At 63.9% G+C, this 21,431-nt stretch overlaps 1 protein-coding gene across 2 annotated transcripts in view; it reads right to left on the reverse strand.

The window, feature by feature from the left end:
- The window catches only part of TFAP2D (transcription factor AP-2 delta), a 60,172-nt gene that overhangs the window by 25,813 nt on the left and 12,928 nt on the right, over window positions 1-21,431 (reverse strand). For both annotated transcript variants that reach the window (XM_048503194.1, XM_048503203.1), the window contains exons 4-5: window positions 3,910-4,075; window positions 1,636-1,754 (exon numbers count right to left, since the gene is read on the reverse strand). In XM_048503194.1, the coding sequence (XP_048359151.1) occupies window positions 1,636-1,754; window positions 3,910-4,075 (285 nt within the window). The remainder of the gene's footprint in view (window positions 1-1,635; window positions 1,755-3,909; window positions 4,076-21,431) is intronic.

The following is a 21,431-nucleotide window of genomic DNA, read 5'->3' on the forward strand; positions in this document are numbered from 1 at the left end:
GCTTTTAACCACTGTGTCACTGCTGCTCCTAAGGAGGAGGAGGAGGAGGAGGAGGAGGAGGAGGAGGAGGAGGAGGAGGAGGAGGGAATTATTTCCCATGTTTCTCAGTCATATGGAGTCTGAAAGCAGCTTACAAAACAGCTGCAAAGTTGTTCAGTAGTCATTTGAGTCAGATTGAAGTGAGCTAAGGAGATCCGAGGCCAGTTCCATGAATGATCACGGTTTTTAATAATGGTATATTCTCATGCTGAACATATTTACCAGGAATTCCTCATGGTCTCCTTAGCCTGACAGTTCATGCCTGGGGGTTATGATGCATGATAACTCTTCCACTTGCATAAGTCTTTATTTGATGGTTTCATCCGCCGTAAGACCATGCATGTTGGAGCTCACCCTCAGCTGCCCATGGAAAATTGCATCATGCTGTTAGGCCAGTAAAAGGAGGGGATGATTCGCATTCCCCGACTGTACAGACAGGTTTTACTGGGAGGTGGTCTATGAAGGCCTAGAATCAAAGGCGTAACTAGGGTGGGACAAGTCAAGGTTCATGCCCTGGGTGCTGCTTGAGGGCAGAAGAGTAGCTAGGGAAAATGGAGCCCGGGTCAAAATCCGAGTTTTCTGCCCCACCCCACCCCATATGAGCGGCCACCCCCCCCCCACAACAAAAGAATGATTTTTTTTGCACCAGGTGCTTTTTCTCTGTTGTTTCCGAAAACACTTTTACAGCAACGTCTCTTGCTGAAACATTTCCAAGCCGGTTTCGCTCACAGTGCAATCATACTGAAAGGTTCTTTCCTGCCAAGATGGCAGCCCTTTTCCCATTCCCCCTATGCAGTCACCCAACCTCTCCTTTCATGCTTGCTCCACCCCTTTTAGGACCCTAATCTCACTCCTCTCCCCCTCCCCTCTTATTTCACCCCATTTTTGTGTGCTTCCTCCCCTACCCCTACCCCTACCCCTCCCCCTCCCCCTCCCCCTCCCCCTCCCCCCATTTTTATGGACCAACAAATCATTAGCATCACGGCATTGCATACATGGGGAAAGTGGGGAAAATATTACAGAGGCCAGAAAACAATGTTTCAAGGAGGAGAGGGTGGACAAACATTGAGGCAAATGGGGGGATCGAAAACACCCTCAAAATGGAGGTAAGTGCTGTGTGTGGGAAAGGCCCATCTCTCTCTCTCTCTCTGGCCTCTTCCGCGCATGCAGAATAATGCACATTCAATCCACTTTCACAATCGTTTGCAGGTGAATTTTGCAATTTCGCACAGTAAAATCCAGCTGCAAAGTGCATTGAAAGTGGATTGAAAGTGCATTATTCTGCATGTGTGGAAGGGGCCTCTCTCTCTCTCTCTCTCTCTCTCTCTCTCTCTCTCTCTCACACACACACACACACACACACACACACACAGACACACACACGCGCGCGCGCTCTTATGAACCAAAAGTGAAAAGGAAGAAACTCTGGCCCTTTAAGAAAGGAACATCTGGTTCCGTTTCCACCTCTGCCCATGTTTCTCTACACAACTGCAAATGAGTCACTCCCTTTTGTGTCACATTGTGTGCCACATTGCCACGCCCTGGTTCAAAAAGACCACAAAGATAACATTGCAGAACAGTATTCCAAACACCTACCTTCTACCAAGGACGTCAGGAGGGTGACGTTCGCTGCTTTTCTCCTCCCCGCTGGCAAATTGAGGCCCAGTCGGTCTAACTTCTCTCTCAAGCAACGGCCCCCATTTTTGGATTTTGCTCTGTTGGGGAGAACGAGAGTTTGGGAGAATGGTTTGTCATCCTTTCCCCATATTTCTGTTTTAAAAAAGGAATCGGGTGCCTGTCCAAAGCCTCTCTTCCTCAGTCGGCAGCCTAAGAGGTCCACAGTTGACAGAAACTCTCTAAGCCGAAGCATAAAAATGAGTGGGGCAGCCCCATGTGGCGTCACACTCTTCTAAATCCACGCATTTATGTCTTTTCATGATTAACAGTCTGCCCTTCTTACGGAGACTCAGAGGTCGATTCTGCAAAGCATCAGCCAATGACCCAGAGTGAGTCCAACATGACCGGCAGGCTGGAACAGCTGGTAAACAAAGCAATAGGAGCGGAAAAGAAGCTTTGGCAATTAACATAGGCTGACCAGACGTCCCGCTTTTGGCAGGACAGTCCCGCCTTAAAACAATTTGTCCCGCGGGTTTTTTGAAGTGTCCCGATTTTTGGAAGGCTGCCGCACTGCCTTTTGGGGCGCAAGGCAGTGCGGCAGCCTCCCACGCATGTGGCTGCAGGAGCATGGCCCAGAAGGCAGTGCGCTCCTGCGGCTGCGCATGCATGCGTGGCCGCCCGCCTACCCGCCCATCCCGGTTTACAAAGGTGACCATCTGGTCACCTTAAATTAACACGACTTGTTAAACCATGCCAAAATGACATGATAGGATGGTACTTGCAGCAACATAGATGATAAGGACTGTACACTGCAGTATTGTCCATAATCCTATGCCTTTGTCTAAGCATCCTTGTGAAACGTTTTGTTACAGTAGGAGAAGAAGAGTTGGCTTTAATTCCCTGCTTTTCTCTATCTTTAAGAAGTCTCAAAGTGGCCTGCAACCACCTTCCTCTCCCCTCAAGAGATACCTTAGGTGGGAGTCAGAGAACTGTCAAAAAAACCCCTACTTTTCTTCTCTTCTTCTTTTCTCCCCACAACAGGCACCTTGTGAGATAGATTTGGCTGAGAGAGTTCAGAGAGAACTGTGGCTAGTCCAAGGTCACTCAGCAGGCTTCATGTGGAAAAGTGGGGAGTCGAACCCAGCTCTCCAGACTAGAGTCCACCACTCTGAACCACTACACTGTGCTGGAAGATGATGGACAGAATAGGATGGACAGAACAGAGCAGGGCTAGGTGAATCAATTGGCCCTGACATCGTAAAGAGAGTCATTCAGCACAAAATGTTAATATATTAAAGAAAGTTCATTGATATAAACAATTAATACAGATAAAATAAGTGAATAAATGCAGATAACTGAACAACTCAGGGTTCTTTTAGGTTAGCTTTGTGGGACAATGAAAAAAAAACGAACAAGTTACCATACAAAAATCATATGTATTTAGCATTGGTTACAAAAATATTTAATGAGCAGTTTGAAACGGGGCCTATTTTTCCCATCTGGTCTGGGCCTATTACCTGCTTAGCAAGGGCCAGCAAATTGGGTGCCATTTCCCCACTATATTAGCCTAGGGGTGTATCTGCCCGGGGGCAACCCATGTCCCCAGGCACAACTAATCTAGGCTGACCAGACGTTCCGCTTTTGGCGGGACAGTCCCGCCTTAAAACAATTTGTTTATAATTTCATACCCTGTGACAGGGCGGGAAACGGGAGCACCCCAGAAGGCAGTGCGCTCCTGCGGCTTATAGCGGGCGCATCTTGAGCGCGCTGCGTATGTGCAGCTGTCGCTTTCTACCTACCCGCTCCGAGTTCCACAAAGGTGAGCCATACCTGGTCACTCCATTAAAATCCAATCTGGTCACATGGGGGGTGCAAAATCACCCCCCTACATGACCAGATGCCTTCCGCCTCTGACTTTAGCCTCCCTCGGCCCTGCCCATGTCATCCTCTTTGATGACATGGGCAGGGCCGAAGGAGGCCAGACGAGGTATATTGTCCTGCTGCCTTGTCTGAATTTGGCCTCCCTCGGCCCTGCCCACATCATCAAAGAGGATGACGTAGGCAGGGCCGAGGGGGGGCAAAGTCAGATGAGCCTCCTTGCAGGCAGGCCTCCCCAGACTCTGCGGGGGAGGGGAGCAGGGTGGCCATGTAATAATTAGCCAAATGAGCTTTGAGGATAGGTGTCATATTGAGTGAGGCCCCCAACAAGGTGATATCCCACAAAAGAACTTCTGAAACATACCATTACCTTACCTTCTCAAGATACCCCCCAAAAGAGAGGCATTGAGGCATTCTGGCGGGGACAAGCGTCTCTTCACCTCTGCGATGGTCACTTTATATTTCGAAGTGGAGCTGAGCAGAGATAAGCGGCCGGGAACAGAGCAAAAGAGGTCTGTGGGGTTGACGACGCACGTGCCACCTGAGAGAGGGCGAGAGAGAGGCCAGATGTGAAGAAGAAAACTCAAGCATGGACAACTGAAGTATCTTCAGTATATAGTTGGATATATATATATATATATATATATATATATATATATATATATATATATATCTTAGCTTTATTAGAAACCGAACGATGAAATTAAAGGGACAATAATCAACTGCATGTTGATTATAATACAGCTAGAGATAATATAGTATTGGCCATAATACAGCTAGAGACGATACAGCTCTGATCTAGATAGCCCAGGTTAGCCAGATGTCATCAGACCTTGGAAGCTGGTTAGTACCTGGATGGGAGATCACTAAGGAAGTCCTGGGTTGCTATGCACAGGCATGCAATAGCAAACTACTTCGGTCCATTTCTTGCCATAACCTGGATGCCTCAGGCTAGCCTGATTTTGTCAGATTCTCAGAAGCTAAGTCGTGTCAGCCAAGGTTAGTATTTGGATGGGAGACCACCAAGGAAATCCAGAGATGCTAAACCAAGGCAGGCAGTGGCAAACCACCTCTGAACACCTCTTGTCTCAAAAACTCTTTAGGATCACCATAAGTCGATTGGGTCATGACAGCAAATACACATTCACACACACACACACACACACACTCGTTACAGGGCATTTGGGGTCTTCCTTAAACATTCCAAAAGTATCCCAAGATGGGATGATAGTTTCTTCATGACCACAGATGCTGTGAAGATGATGTTTTAATAAACACACTATGCTTCATTGCTCATGCTCAGAGCGCATTTCCTCTCTCCCTGTTTTACGTTCCAGTTCAGCCGGCCTTTCTTCTTTTTCAACAATTGCTCAGAAAGGGACAAATTATCAGTTTGCACGGAAATGGTTTCAACTATTGCTTTTTTGATATGACTGTCTTTGCAAAAGGTATGGAGAGATGGACCCTGGGATATGAAAGCGGGGGGGGGGGGGGATGACGCTTGTGTTACTTCTTCAAAGCCAGAGATGTACGCTGGCATTCACACCTGTCACTTGGGTGGCATTCACACCTGTCAACCGGTTAAGCACCTGACTCTACAATCCAGAGCAGCATTACAATCTTCTAAGATCGCTCTGTTTCGACTCGCGTAGGTGGGTGGGGGAAGATGCCCTCAGATCTTCTTCTTGGAAGCCAGCTTTTTGGAATCACAAAGCTGGGTTTATATTGATCTGCCAACGTGGCAGCCCTTGACAGAGGCCCTTCCTGCACAAAACTTTTTGAGGCAGGAAATAAAACATTTCCTCTATGGAGTTACACAATTGTGGGGGTTTTTTTCCCACCCTTCTATTTCAAAAATGTTTCATTTCCAGCCTCAAAATGTTTTAAATGAATCCCCTTTAAAAACTATTCTTTTGCCTGAAACATTTTCAAGACATTCTCACTCACGGTGCGACCTATTTACTACATTTTTTGTGCTCTGCGCCATCCCCAAGTTTCCTCCTTGGTGCCATTTTATTGCATCCATTCCCCTTTGCCTGTATTTTCATCATTTTTGTGTGTTTTTTTAATTGGGGGGGCGGGTTTAAATCTTCAAAGTGTGGGAACGGGGCAGAATGTCTATAAATTGTATTTGATTAAGAAATATGGATGTTGTATGAACCAAAGTTCTGAAGAATCAAAATGGAGTTTCTCTATAGTGACCAGTTGAAGCCTGCATTTTTGTAACAGGTCAAAAGGCATGTTAGAAGCTTGTCAGTGATTATGCAGGCAAGCAAAGATAAACATCTTTAAGATCTTGTCACTAAAGGCCAACGTGACATATGATACATGCATTTCTATAACTTTGTTTTCTGTGAACTAGCTATGGAATTTTGATTAGCAATTAAAAAAGTGTTTTTCTATATAGTTAAATGAACACAGAAATGATAATGAGAGATTCACATTTATATGTATTACTATAATTCTGTTGTACTGGGAATCGAAGGGAATAATTGTTAGAATCAATATTTGTATTAATCTGTTAAAGGTAAAATCATTTTTAAAAGGGAAGTTTTATGATCTAAAGGAATGTCAAACCTGCATGCCCTAAGGAAATATCTCTCTGAAGGAGCAAACTTAGAAAACTTAGAAAACAGATTTTTCTTGGAGGCAGAAGCTAGTTTTATTGCTGCCCTTTGCATATGGGCAGACAGAGAGGGCCACGAGCTAACAGCATGCAGCGTTTGAATAACAGAAGGAATGTGAATGTGTAGAATAGAGGCTGTCTTAATGTGACAAGGAGACAGAACTATCCAATGGGATTTTAGGGTTCATGCTTATAGCACGTGAAAGGGTTATGGATCATGTACGTGGTTATGGGGATGAACTGTGTGACGTATGTATCTTTGTATCTATAAAGACTAAGGTCATTCCTATGTTGGGCGTGTCTCTCAGTTGAGAGCACCCAGGGCCTGCCTCTCCCTCGGGAGAGTTCACATTCTGTAACTTTCTATATTCTGCTAAGTAAAAACCACTGGCGTAATGCCCATTGGGCAAGGTGGGCAGCTGCCCAGGGCATCACCTTGTGGGGGGCATCAACTTGCTGGGTTCGTTTTTGGGTATTTTAGTGGTTTTCCATTTTTGGCCTGCAGGGGGCGCAGTTTTTAGGCTAGCGGCACCAAAATTTCAGCGTATCATCAGGAGACTGTCCTTATGCTACCCCCCAAGTTTGGTGAGGTTTGGTGCAGGGGGGGTCCAAAGTTATGGACTCCCAAAGGTGTTGCCTCTATCCCCCCATTGTTTACAAAGGGATTTAATAGGAGATGGGTGCTACAGTTTTGAGGGTCCATAATCTCTTGCCCCCCTGAACCAAACTGCACCAAACTTGGGGGAAAATCATTAGGGGCAGTCTCCTGATGAGACCCTGAAAGTTTTGAGCCTGTGCCTTCAGAAATGGGCCCCCCCCCCCCCAGCCTGCAACCCCCATTGACAGCAATGCAGAAAACTCAATGCAGAACAAAGATTCTTGGGCAAATTTCTAGGATGTTCGTGCAGGGGGTGCATTTTTGGATGTATCGGCACCAAAATTTCAGGGTATCATCTGGAGATGATGGCACCCTTTGGAAGTCCATAACTTTGGACTCCTTGAACCAAACCTCACCAAACTTATGTTTGCATAAGGACAGTCTCCTGATGATATGCTGAAATATTGGTGCTGATATGTCTAAAAATGCACCCCCTGCAGGCACCAATGTCCTGGTGTGCAAAATTTGGGCTCCATAAAGCATCCAAATCCCCAGCAGTTTTGGTCTTTTGTATACAGTTTGCCCAGGGCTGCCTCGTTACGCCCCTGGTAAAAACTGTCTGTTTGTTTCTGATGTCAGATGTCTTTTGCTTTTTGTGGGGAATTTGTTTCTAACCTATCTTTTCTCAAACAGCTGAGCAGGCCGGACTTGAGTTCTGGCCTCACAAAAGCATCCGTTATATGAACTACAGAGATTTATAGCAAGAAGCATCGATTCAACAAATGTCAAAAAGCGGGAGGAGAAAACCCTACGCGAAAGCCATGAATCATTTTGAGGGGGGCCAGTGCGGACAAACGTTGTGGTAAAGGGGGGAGGGAGGATTGAAAAAACTTTACAAACATCCTATGTGCTTGGCACTGCAGCACTGCAGCCGAAATAGAGACTTGGCAGGCCACTGCCTGACCTTGGCCAAGTCCCTTTCACGCTTTGCGCCGTGACTGCACGAAACCTTTTATTGGGTCCCGCAGTTTGCCTGGTGCTCAGCACACTCCCAAGAGCGCTTTTGTGGCTGTAAGTCCCGTCAAACAGACTTGAGAAGCACTCTGAGTACACCTGCTTAGGAGCACTCTCTCTCCTAGACTCTTTTATAGCTTTGTCATGGAATCCTGTCCTTGCCAAGGGACTACCACGAGCACCCGCACACAAGAGCGGAGAAAAGCACTTCTGGATTGTACTGTGTGTAAAGTGACAGCAAGTCCCAGTCAACTTACAGAAGGCACTAGCAAAAGGCTTTCAAGGCTCGTGAGAAATAGAAGAGTTGGATTTATATCCTTCCTTTCTTTCCTGTTAAGAGACTCAAGGTGGCTTGCAAACTCCTTTCCCTTCCCCCCCCCCCACAACAAACACCCTGTGAGGTAGGTGGGGCTTCAGTAAGCTCCTAAACCAATCCCAGTGTCTCTGAAGAATGTGTGAGCTTCTTGGTAGATTTAAGTTGGAGTGCACAAGTTAATCGAGTTCACCAGATAAGCTTCCACAGCTCAAGTGGCAGAGCAGGAATCAAACCCAGTTCTCCAGATTAGAGTGCCCCTGCTCTTTATTACACCACGCTGGCTCTCAAGAGGGAGTTTGTGGAGTCTTCCTTGGTGGTCTCGCTTCCAAGTACTTACCCTGCTTGCCTTTTGAGATCTGCTGAAATTGGGCTATGGCATGCCATCTTCCCTCCCTTAGGTTACGTGTGTGTGTGTGTGTGTGTGTGTGTGCGCGCGCGCGCTTCTCACTTGTGTTGAAAACCTTGTGCTGGGGCCACCCGTAAGTTGATACTTGGATGGGAGACCACCAAGGAAGACTCTGCAGAGAAAGGCAATGGCAAACTACCTCTGTTTCTCACTTATCTTCAAAGCCCCTTGCTGGAGTGTCTAAAACTGAGCTGCAACTTGATGACCCTTTACACATACACAAGCCCTGTTTCCCCCTAAAAAGTATTTGTGGGTTTGGCAAGGAAAATCCCCCCCTTGTAAATGTATCACTCAGTGCATATGAGCTGCTTCTGGGATTGTGTGAGCTCTCCTGTTCCTTTGAAACAGAATTCATCAGCTATGCGCCTTATGAATCCACCCAACGGAAGCCACATATTTAATGTCTCCGCATGTGACAACATTTCCAATATGCTCACACATTTCAGATTTTTAACCTTTGCAGTTCATCATGAATTTGCTGTTTTCCTTTTCCACAAGTTTTGCTTTCATACCTTCGCCGTTTCTGCACTGCTACCAAGAGTTCCTCAAACCATTTCTTATTAGGATACCAAGCTCCCAAGTGTCACAGAATAGGAGGAGGAGGGTGAAGAAGACAGAGGTCCCCACATGGGCGATACGGATGAAAAACAAACCAACCTTCCCTCATGCCTGATAGCTGACCTTGTACTGCTGACATCACTAGAGATTTGGGCTCTACTCCCGTGGCATCGCCAAATGCAGAGATCCCCAACCCTCTTAAGCCTGTGGGCATATTTTGAATTCTGCCATGGAGGCAGAGTCAGCCATAAAACAATTGCCACCGCTTAGTGCAGGTTTTTGGGTCAGGAGGCCTGTTAGAATTGGGGATTTGCTTATGCTGCTTTCTGTATGATGGGGGACGGGGGAGTCAAATGACCCCTGGGTCAATGTGGGGGAGGGGGCAATTTCGCATGGCCCCCCACTGGTGTGCCTGGGGTCATATTCTGCAAACAGCAGTGGCAGGCGCTAAAGTAACTTTTGCCAGTAGCTGACAATCAGCAGCTTTGAGAAGCTCCAGTCCTAATATGCACTTAGGGTAGAAATGTGAACATTGGCTGGTGTGTAATAGAACTCCACTTTAACATAAGAGCATAAGAAGAACCCAGCTGGATCAAATCAGTGGTCCAGATAGCCCATCATGCCCTCTCACACAGTGGCCAGCTGGTTCCTCTGGTGGTCCAACAACAGGGTATAGAGTCCCAGGCCTTCTCCTGATATTGCCTCCAGATACTGAGATTCAAAGATTCATAAGAACCTAAGAAAAGCCCTTGACTGATGTTCCACCTACTCCAGCATCCTGTCTCATTCCGTGGGCAACCAGTTCCTTTGGAGGTCCAACCACAGGGCAGGGATAGGGCGGTATAAACATCTAATAAATAAATAAATAAAATACAGACCAAGGACTTCAAAAAAACATCAGAAGAGCCCTGTTGACTCTTTATATGCGCAAAAATGGAGCGACAAAAAGATACCAGCAAAAGAGAAGAAGAAGAAGAAGAAGAAGAAGAAGAAGAAGAAGAAGAAGAAGAAGAAGAAGAAGAAGAAGAAGAAGAAGAAGAAGAAGAAGAAGAAGAAGAAGAAGAAGAAGAATAAGAAGAAGAAGAAGAAGAAGAAGAAGAAGAAGAAGAGTTTGGATTTATATCCCCCCTTTCTCTCCTGCAGGAGACTCAAAGGGGCTGACAATCTCCTTGCCCTTCCCCCCTCACAACAAACACCCTGTGAGGTAGGCGGGGCTGAGAGAGCTGCGAAAAGCTGTGACTAGCCCAAGGTCACCCAGCTGGCATGTGTGGGAGTGCACAGGCTAATCTGAATTCCCCAGATAAGCCTCCACAGCTCAGGCGGCAGAGCAGGGAATCAAATCCGGTTCCTCCAGATTAGATACACGAGCTCTTAACCTCCTACGCCACTGCTGCTCCTGGATTCTGAATGTTACAGAATAAAGGTTTGCTGCCTCTTCAGATGGAGACACCATTCAGTCATCACGGCCAATAGCCAATGATGGATCTCTTTTCCATGAATCGGTCTAACCCCGTGGTGGCGAACCTTTGGCAATCCAGATGTTATGGACCACAATTCCCATCAGCCCCTGCCAGCATGGCCAATTGGCCATGACATCTGGAGTGCCAAAGGTTCGCCACCGCTGGCCTAACCCCTTCCAAAGTCATCTATGCTCGTAGCCATCACCACGTCCACTGGCAATCAATTCCACTGTTTAACGACTCATCGAGTAAAGAAGTATTAGTTGTCCTGAACCCACTGTCTAACAACTTCATTGGGTTTCCCCATGGCAGTGGCGTAGCTACCATGGGGCTGGGTGGGGACAAATGCTCTGGGTGGGCCCCCATTCGGTCACGTGTGGGGTGGAAAATTGCCTTCACAGAGTGTGTGTGAGATTCCACACTCAGAGTGTGGAAAGAAATTTAGTCAGAGTAGCCATCTTCAATTGCACCAAAGAACCCATACAGGGGAGAAACCTTTTGAGTGCTCAGAGTGTGGAAAGAGGTTCAGTCGCAGTGGCCTTTCTCTCTTGGCTGGGCTTGGCCTTGCCAGGCCACTCCTTCAGCTGGTGGAGGCTAAAGAAGCCACTTAGTGGGATGCCACAGGGTGCCCTCAGCCCATCTCCCCCGCCCAAGTCTGGCACAGGCTGCAGTCGTGTGCCTTTCGGCCCCACCCCACTAGGCCTGGCGGAGGCCACAGCCAGGCACACCTCGGTCCCGCCCCACCAGGCCTCACCAGGCTGCCCGGGACCACCACCAGCTCAGGTAAGCAGAGCGCAGCGGAGGCGTAGTTACCATGGGACATGAGGGGGTGGGGGGGTGGGGGAGCACCATTTTGCCTCGGCCGCCATTTCCCCTCGCAATGCCTCAGTTCCAAGTTGTAGTATTATGGAAGTTGGAGGGGGACAGCTCTCTTGGTCCATTATCTCTATCTCATACATAATGTTATTAACCTTCCAGAAACAGAGTTCTGTTAGTTTTAAAGCCTACACCACCTCCCTACCATGTACCGAGAATCTTGTGTGTGTGAGATGCCATCAAGTGTGTGAGATGCCATCAAGCCCTTAGGGGAGAACAGTTTATTAAGTTGAATGAATGAATGAATGAATGAATGAATGAATGAACGAATGAAGGAAGGAAGGAAGGAAGGAAGGAAGGAAGGAAGGAAGGAAGGAAGGAAGGAAGGAAGGAAGGAAGGAAGGAAGGAAGGAAGGAAGGAAGGAAGGAAGGAAGGAAGGAAGGAAGGAACAAACGAGTGAGTGAGTGAGTGAGTGAGTGAGTGAGTGAGTGAGTGAGTGAGTGAGTGAGTGAGTGAGTGAGTGAGTGAGTGAGTGAGTGAGTGAGTGAGTGAGTGAGTGAGTGAGTGAATGAATGAATGAATGAATGAATGAATGAATGAAGTTGCAGCTGACTTCTGGCGACCCCAGCAAGGGGCCTTCAAGGCAAATGAGAAGCAGGGGTGGTTGGCCATAGCCTTCCTCTGAAGAGCCTCCCTTGGTGGTCCTCCATACAAGTACCAACTTAATGGAGACTCTAGCGAGGAGCTTTCGAGACAAATGAGGAGCAGAGGTGGCTAGCCCTTGCCTTCTTCTGTGGGGTATTTCTTGGTGTTCTTCCATCCAAGTACCAATTTAATGGGGATCTCAGCAAGGGCCTTTCAAGGCAAATGAGGGGCAGAGATGGCTAGCTTTTGCCTTCCTCTGCAGACCCTTCCTTGGTGGCCTCCCATCCATGAACTGACCCTCCTTAGCTTCTTAGATCTTGTGAGATCAACCTATACCACGCCACCTCCTTTCCCACCTGGACCCATAGGCAACTTTTCTTTCTGTTTATCCACATTTCCAGTGACGCAGACAGTGGGTAAATGATGTTAATTATATTGGAAGGCACAATCCTGGTTTATGTTTGTCTGTAAGCAGATAAGAGACTTGCATGCAGTTGGAGATATTTTGACTGTGATGCAAGAGACAAACAAAGCCGGCAGTTTGAAAACAATGAAACAATGCCTCGATGAAATATTAATATTTCTCTTTTACAGTCCCAGCCATATGGGCACAAACAATTTGCACTGAATAAATAATTGCTCCTCTAATAGGAAAACATTATGTTCCCACCTGTGCTGGCATTTTCCATGTGGGTTTTGTGACGCTTCACAATTAAAAAATAAAATGAAACCCACCTTACAATACTAGGGTTGAAGTTGTCCCCCCCAAGTTATCCTGTTTTAAGCAATAGAAAGGGATAACAAAGGGGTCAGACAGGTGTTATGTATGGGTTGTTAGAAACAATAGCCAGGACATTGAAGAACAGGTGTGGGTGGTCTTAGAAGGTTTGGACACCCTTCTAACCCTTTTTTGTCATTTTCCTCTCCAGGCGACTGATCCCTGTGCTGCGTGACAATTCCAGTTCATACCATTGGTGTTTAAAATTGGCCCTTTCTGTGCAACCAAAATAAACATCTCGAGGCAGGAAATAAAATGTGCCCTCCGAAGAATTCCACATGGTTTCCCCCTAAAACATTTTATTTCCAGACTCAAAACGTCTTCTATGTGCTCCTTTTTGTGAAATGTTTTCAAAATATGTATTGTCGAAAGTTTTCACGGCCAGAATCATTTGGGTGCTGTGTGGTTTCCGGGCTGTACGGCCGTGTTCTAGCAGCATTCTCTCCTGACGTTTCGCCTTCATCTGTGGCTGGCATCTTCAGCCCCCCCCACCCCCCCCCCCCCCCACCCCCCCCCCCCCCCACCCCCCCCCCCCCCCACCCCCCCCCCCCCCCACCCCCCCCCCCCCCCACCCCCCCCCCACGTTTCGCCTGCATCTGTGGCTGGCATCTTCAGAGGATCTGATGTTCCCAACATCAGATCCTCTGAAGATGCCAGCCACAGATGCAGGCGAAACGTCAGGAGAGAATGCTGCTAGAACACGGCCATACAGCCCGGAAACCACACAGCACCCAAATCTTCTGTTCATTTTATTTTATTTTTTATTTTATTATTAGGTTTGTATACCGCCCTCCCCCAAAGGGCTTAGGGCGGTGAACAACAGCTGCAATACCAATACGATAACCATAATAATAGGCAACAAACGTCAAGGGACATACTATCAACAACATGAAATAAATATCGATCATATCACAATGACACAGTCTAACTACAATAAGTGGCGTAGGAGGTTAAGAGCTCGTGTATCTAATCTGGAGGAACCCGGTTTGATTCCCAGCTCCCACCCCCCCCCCCCCCCACCCCCCCCCCCCCCCACCCCCCCCCCCCCCCACCCCCCCCCCCCCCCACCCCCCCCCCCCCCCACCCCCCCCCCCCCCCACCCCCCCCCCCCCCCACCCCCCCCCCCCCCCACCCCCCCCCCCCCCCACCCCCCCCCCCCCCCACCCCCCCCCCCCCCCACCCCCCCCCCCCCCCACCCCCCCCCCCCCCCACCCCCCCCCCCCCCCACCCCCCCCCCCCCCCACCCCCCCCCCCCCCCACCCCCCCCCCCCCCCACCCCCCCCCCCCCCCACCCCCCCCCCCCCCCACCCCCCCCCCCCCCCACCCCCCCCCCCCCCCACCCCCCCCCCCCCCCACCCCCCCCCCCCCCCACCCCCCCCCCCCCCCACCCCCCCCCCCCCCCACCCCCCCCCCCCCCCACCCCCCCCCCCCCCCACCCCCCCCCCCCCCCACCCCCCCCCCCCCCCACCCCCCCCCCCCCCCACCCCCCCCCCCCCCCACCCCCCCCCCCCCCCACCCCCCCCCCCCCCCACCCCCCCCCCCCCCCACCCCCCCCCCCCCCCACCCCCCCCCCCCCCCACCCCCCCCCCCCCCCACCCCCCCCCCCCCCCACCCCCCCCCCCCCCCACCCCCCCCCCCCCCCACCCCCCCCCCCCCCCACCCCCCCCCCCCCCCACCCCCCCCCCCCCCCACCCCCCCCCCCCCCCACCCCCCCCCCCCCCCACCCCCCCCCCCCCCCACCCCCCCCCCCCCCCACCCCCCCCCCCCCCCACCCCCCCCCCCCCCCACCCCCCCCCCCCCCCACCCCCCCCCCCCCCCACCCCCCCCCCCCCCCACCCCCCCCCCCCCCCACCCCCCCCCCCCCCCACCCCCCCCCCCCCCCACCCCCCCCCCCCCCCACCCCCCCCCCCCCCCACCCCCCCCCCCCCCCACCCCCCCCCCCCCCCACCCCCCCCCCCCCCCACCCCCCCCCCCCCCCACCCCCCCCCCCCCCCACCCCCCCCCCCCCCCACCCCCCCCCCCCCCCACCCCCCCCCCCCCCCACCCCCCCCCCCCCCCACCCCCCCCCCCCCCCACCCCCCCCCCCCCCCACCCCCCCCCCCCCCCACCCCCCCCCCCCCCCACCCCCCCCCCCCCCCACCCCCCCCCCCCCCCACCCCCCCCCCCCCCCACCCCCCCCCCCCCCCACCCCCCCCCCCCCCCACCCCCCCCCCCCCCCACCCCCCCCCCCCCCCACCCCCCCCCCCCCCCACCCCCCCCCCCCCCCACCCCCCCCCCCCCCCACCCCCCCCCCCCCCCACCCCCCCCCCCCCCCACCCCCCCCCCCCCCCACCCCCCCCCCCCCCCACCCCCCCCCCCCCCCACCCCCCCCCCCCCCCACCCCCCCCCCCCCCCACCCCCCCCCCCCCCCACCCCCCCCCCCCCCCACCCCCCCCCCCCCCCACCCCCCCCCCCCCCCACCCCCCCCCCCCCCCACCCCCCCCCCCCCCCACCCCCCCCCCCCCCCACCCCCCCCCCCCCCCACCCCCCCCCCCCCCCACCCCCCCCCCCCCCCACCCCCCCCCCCCCCCACCCCCCCCCCCCCCCACCCCCCCCCCCCCCCACCCCCCCCCCCCCCCACCCCCCCCCCCCCCCACCCCCCCCCCCCCCCACCCCCCCCCCCCCCCACCCCCCCCCCCCCCCACCCCCCCCCCCCCCCACCCCCCCCCCCCCCCACCCCCCCCCCCCCCCACCCCCCCCCCCCCCCACCCCCCCCCCCCCCCACCCCCCCCCCCCCCCACCCCCCCCCCCCCCCACCCCCCCCCCCCCCCACCCCCCCCCCCCCCCACCCCCCCCCCCCCCCACCCCCCCCCCCCCCCACCCCCCCCCCCCCCCACCCCCCCCCCCCCCCACCCCCCCCCCCCCCCACCCCCCCCCCCCCCCACCCCCCCCCCCCCCCACCCCCCCCCCCCCCCACCCCCCCCCCCCCCCACCCCCCCCCCCCCCCACCCCCCCCCCCCCCCACCCCCCCCCCCCCCCACCCCCCCCCCCCCCCACCCCCCCCCCCCCCCACCCCCCCCCCCCCCCACCCCCCCCCCCCCCCACCCCCCCCCCCCCCCACCCCCCCCCCCCCCCACCCCCCCCCCCCCCCACCCCCCCCCCCCCCCACCCCCCCCCCCCCCCACCCCCCCCCCCCCCCACCCCCCCCCCCCCCCACCCCCCCCCCCCCCCACCCCCCCCCCCCCCCACCCCCCCCCCCCCCCACCCCCCCCCCCCCCCACCCCCCCCCCCCCCCACCCCCCCCCCCCCCCACCCCCCCCCCCCCCCACCCCCCCCCCCCCCCACCCCCCCCCCCCCCCACCCCCCCCCCCCCCCACCCCCCCCCCCCCCCACCCCCCCCCCCCCCCACCCCCCCCCCCCCCCACCCCCCCCCCCCCCCACCCCCCCCCCCCCCCACCCCCCCCCCCCCCCACCCCCCCCCCCCCCCACCCCCCCCCCCCCCCACCCCCCCCCCCCCCCACCCCCCCCCCCCCCCACCCCCCCCCCCCCCCACCCCCCCCCCCCCCCACCCCCCCCCCCCCCCACCCCCCCCCCCCCCCACCCCCCCCCCCCCCCACCCCCCCCCCCCCCCACCCCCCCCCCCCCCCACCCCCCCCCCCCCCCACCCCCCCCCCCCCCCACCCCCCCCCCCCCCCACCCCCCCCCCCCCCCACCCCCCCCCCCCCCCACCCCCCCCCCCCCCCACCCCCCCCCCCCCCCACCCCCCCCCCCCCCCACCCCCCCCCCCCCCCACCCCCCCCCCCCCCCACCCCCCCCCCCCCCCACCCCCCCCCCCCCCCACCCCCCCCCCCCCCCACCCCCCCCCCCCCCCACCCCCCCCCCCCCCCACCCCCCCCCCCCCCCACCCCCCCCCCCCCCCACCCCCCCCCCCCCCCACCCCCCCCCCCCCCCACCCCCCCCCCCCCCCACCCCCCCCCCCCCCCACCCCCCCCCCCCCCCACCCCCCCCCCCCCCCACCCCCCCCCCCCCCCACCCCCCCCCCCCCCCACCCCCCCCCCCCCCCACCCCCCCCCCCCCCCACCCCCCCCCCCCCCCACCCCCCCCCCCCCCCACCCCCCCCCCCCCCCACCCCCCCCCCCCCCCACCCCCCCCCCCCCCCACCCCCCCCCCCCCCCACCCCCCCCCCCCCCCACCCCCCCCCCCCCCCACCCCCCCCCCCCCCCACCCCCCCCCCCCCCCACCCCCCCCCCCCCCCACCCCCCCCCCCCCCCACCCCCCCCCCCCCCCACCCCCCCCCCCCCCCACCCCCCCCCCCCCCCACCCCCCCCCCCCCCCACCCCCCCCCCCCCCCACCCCCCCCCCCCCCCACCCCCCCCCCCCCCCACCCCCCCCCCCCCCCACCCCCCCCCCCCCCCACCCCCCCCCCCCCCCACCCCCCCCCCCCCCCACCCCCCCCCCCCCCCACCCCCCCCCCCCCCCACCCCCCCCCCCCCCCACCCCCCCCCCCCCCCACCCCCCCCCCCCCCCACCCCCCCCCCCCCCCACCCCCCCCCCCCCCCACCCCCCCCCCCCCCCACCCCCCCCCCCCCCCACCCCCCCCCCCCCCCACCCCCCCCCCCCCCCACCCCCCCCCCCCCCCACCCCCCCCCCCCCCCACCCCCCCCCCCCCCCACCCCCCCCCCCCCCCACCCCCCCCCCCCCCCACCCCCCCCCCCCCCCACCCCCCCCCCCCCCCACCCCCCCCCCCCCCCACCCCCCCCCCCCCCCACCCCCCCCCCCCCCCACCCCCCCCCCCCCCCACCCCCCCCCCCCCCCACCCCCCCCCCCCCCCACCCCCCCCCCCCCCCACCCCCCCCCCCCCCCACCCCCCCCCCCCCCCACCCCCCCCCCCCCCCACCCCCCCCCCCCCCCACCCCCCCCCCCCCCCACCCCCCCCCCCCCCCACCCCCCCCCCCCCCCACCCCCCCCCCCCCCCACCCCCCCCCCCCCCCACCCCCCCCCCCCCCCACCCCCCCCCCCCCCCACCCCCCCCCCCCCCCACCCCCCCCCCCCCCCACCCCCCCCCCCCCCCACCCCCCCCCCCCCCCACCCCCCCCCCCCCCCACCCCCCCCCCCCCCCACCCCCCCCCCCCCCCACCCCCCCCCCCCCCCACCCCCCCCCCCCCCCACCCCCCCCCCCCCCCACCCCCCCCCCCCCCCACCCCCCCCCCCCCCCACCCCCCCCCCCCCCCACCCCCCCCCCCCCCCACCCCCCCCCCCCCCCACCCCCCCCCCCCCCCACCCCCCCCCCCCCCCACCCCCCCCCCCCCCCACCCCCCCCCCCCCCCACCCCCCCCCCCCCCCACCCCCCCCCCCCCCCACCCCCCCCCCCCCCCACCCCCCCCCCCCCCCACCCCCCCCCCCCCCCACCCCCCCCCCCCCCCACCCCCCCCCCCCCCCACCCCCCCCCCCCCCCACCCCCCCCCCCCCCCACCCCCCCCCCCCCCCACCCCCCCCCCCCCCCACCCCCCCCCCCCCCCACCCCCCCCCCCCCCCACCCCCCCCCCCCCCCACCCCCCCCCCCCCCCACCCCCCCCCCCCCCCACCCCCCCCCCCCCCCACCCCCCCCCCCCCCCACCCCCCCCCCCCCCCACCCCCCCCCCCCCCCACCCCCCCCCCCCCCCACCCCCCCCCCCCCCCACCCCCCCCCCCCCCCACCCCCCCCCCCCCCCACCCCCCCCCCCCCCCACCCCCCCCCCCCCCCACCCCCCCCCCCCCCCACCCCCCCCCCCCCCCACCCCCCCCCCCCCCCACCCCCCCCCCCCCCCACCCCCCCCCCCCCCCACCCCCCCCCCCCCCCACCCCCCCCCCCCCCCACCCCCCCCCCCCCCCACCCCCCCCCCCCCCCACCCCCCCCCCCCCCCACCCCCCCCCCCCCCCACCCCCCCCCCCCCCCACCCCCCCCCCCCCCCACCCCCCCCCCCCCCCACCCCCCCCCCCCCCCACCCCCCCCCCCCCCCACCCCCCCCCCCCCCCACCCCCCCCCCCCCCCACCCCCCCCCCCCCCCACCCCCCCCCCCCCCCACCCCCCCCCCCCCCCACCCCCCCCCCCCCCCACCCCCCCCCCCCCCCACCCCCCCCCCCCCCCACCCCCCCCCCCCCCCACCCCCCCCCCCCCCCACCCCCCCCCCCCCCCACCCCCCCCCCCCCCCACCCCCCCCCCCCCCCACCCCCCCCCCCCCCCACCCCCCCCCCCCCCCACCCCCCCCCCCCCCCACCCCCCCCCCCCCCCACCCCCCCCCCCCCCCACCCCCCCCCCCCCCCACCCCCCCCCCCCCCCACCCCCCCCCCCCCCCACCCCCCCCCCCCCCCACCCCCCCCCCCCCCCACCCCCCCCCCCCCCCACCCCCCCCCCCCCCCACCCCCCCCCCCCCCCACCCCCCCCCCCCCCCACCCCCCCCCCCCCCCACCCCCCCCCCCCCCCACCCCCCCCCCCCCCCACCCCCCCCCCCCCCCACCCCCCCCCCCCCCCACCCCCCCCCCCCCCCACCCCCCCCCCCCCCCACCCCCCCCCCCCCCCACCCCCCCCCCCCCCCACCCCCCCCCCCCCCCACCCCCCCCCCCCCCCACCCCCCCCCCCCCCCACCCCCCCCCCCCCCCACCCCCCCCCCCCCCCACCCCCCCCCCCCCCCACCCCCCCCCCCCCCCACCCCCCCCCCCCCCCACCCCCCCCCCCCCCCACCCCCCCCCCCCCCCACCCCCCCCCCCCCCCACCCCCCCCCCCCCCCACCCCCCCCCCCCCCCACCCCCCCCCCCCCCCACCCCCCCCCCCCCCCACCCCCCCCCCCCCCCACCCCCCCCCCCCCCCACCCCCCCCCCCCCCCACCCCCCCCCCCCCCCACCCCCCCCCCCCCCCACCCCCCCCCCCCCCCACCCCCCCCCCCCCCCACCCCCCCCCCCCCCCACCCCCCCCCCCCCCCACCCCCCCCCCCCCCCACCCCCCCCCCCCCCCACCCCCCCCCCCCCCCACCCCCCCCCCCCCCCACCCCCCCCCCCCCCCACCCCCCCCCCCCCCCACCCCCCCCCCCCCCCACCCCCCCCCCCCCCCACCCCCCCCCCCCCCCACCCCCCCCCCCCCCCACCCCCCCCCCCCCCCACCCCCCCCCCCCCCCACCCCCCCCCCCCCCCACCCCCCCCCCCCCCCACCCCCCCCCCCCCCCACCCCCCCCCCCCCCCACCCCCCCCCCCCCCCACCCCCCCCCCCCCCCACCCCCCCCCCCCCCCACCCCCCCCCCCCCCCACCCCCCCCCCCCCCCACCCCCCCCCCCCCCCACCCCCCCCCCCCCCCACCCCCCCCCCCCCCCACCCCCCCCCCCCCCCACCCCCCCCCCCCCCCACCCCCCCCCCCCCCCACCCCCCCCCCCCCCCACCCCCCCCCCCCCCCACCCCCCCCCCCCCCCACCCCCCCCCCCCCCCACCCCCCCCCCCCCCCACCCCCCCCCCCCCCCACCCCCCCCCCCCCCCACCCCCCCCCCCCCCCACCCCCCCCCCCCCCCACCCCCCCCCCCCCCCACCCCCCCCCCCCCCCACCCCCCCCCCCCCCCACCCCCCCCCCCCCCCACCCCCCCCCCCCCCCACCCCCCCCCCCCCCCACCCCCCCCCCCCCCCACCCCCCCCCCCCCCCACCCCCCCCCCCCCCCACCCCCCCCCCCCCCCACCCCCCCCCCCCCCCACCCCCCCCCCCCCCCACCCCCCCCCCCCCCCACCCCCCCCCCCCCCCACCCCCCCCCCCCCCCACCCCCCCCCCCCCCCACCCCCCCCCCCCCCCACCCCCCCCCCCCCCCACCCCCCCCCCCCCCCACCCCCCCCCCCCCCCACCCCCCCCCCCCCCCACCCCCCCCCCCCCCCACCCCCCCCCCCCCCCACCCCCCCCCCCCCCCACCCCCCCCCCCCCCCACCCCCCCCCCCCCCCACCCCCCCCCCCCCCCACCCCCCCCCCCCCCCACCCCCCCCCCCCCCCACCCCCCCCCCCCCCCACCCCCCCCCCCCCCCACCCCCCCCCCCCCCCACCCCCCCCCCCCCCCACCCCCCCCCCCCCCCACCCCCCCCCCCCCCCACCCCCCCCCCCCCCCACCCCCCCCCCCCCCCACCCCCCCCCCCCCCCACCCCCCCCCCCCCCCACCCCCCCCCCCCCCCACCCCCCCCCCCCCCCACCCCCCCCCCCCCCCACCCCCCCCCCCCCCCACCCCCCCCCCCCCCCACCCCCCCCCCCCCCCACCCCCCCCCCCCCCCACCCCCCCCCCCCCCCACCCCCCCCCCCCCCCACCCCCCCCCCCCCCCACCCCCCCCCCCCCCCACCCCCCCCCCCCCCCACCCCCCCCCCCCCCCACCCCCCCCCCCCCCCACCCCCCCCCCCCCCCACCCCCCCCCCCCCCCACCCCCCCCCCCCCCCACCCCCCCCCCCCCCCACCCCCCCCCCCCCCCACCCCCCCCCCCCCCCACCCCCCCCCCCCCCCACCCCCCCCCCCCCCCACCCCCCCCCCCCCCCACCCCCCCCCCCCCCCACCCCCCCCCCCCCCCACCCCCCCCCCCCCCCACCCCCCCCCCCCCCCACCCCCCCCCCCCCCCACCCCCCCCCCCCCCCACCCCCCCCCCCCCCCACCCCCCCCCCCCCCCACCCCCCCCCCCCCCCACCCCCCCCCCCCCCCACCCCCCCCCCCC

The sequence above is a fragment of the Sphaerodactylus townsendi genome, linkage group LG01, assembly GCF_021028975.2.
Source record: "Sphaerodactylus townsendi isolate TG3544 linkage group LG01, MPM_Stown_v2.3, whole genome shotgun sequence".
Taxonomy (NCBI): Eukaryota; Metazoa; Chordata; class Lepidosauria; order Squamata; family Sphaerodactylidae; genus Sphaerodactylus; species Sphaerodactylus townsendi.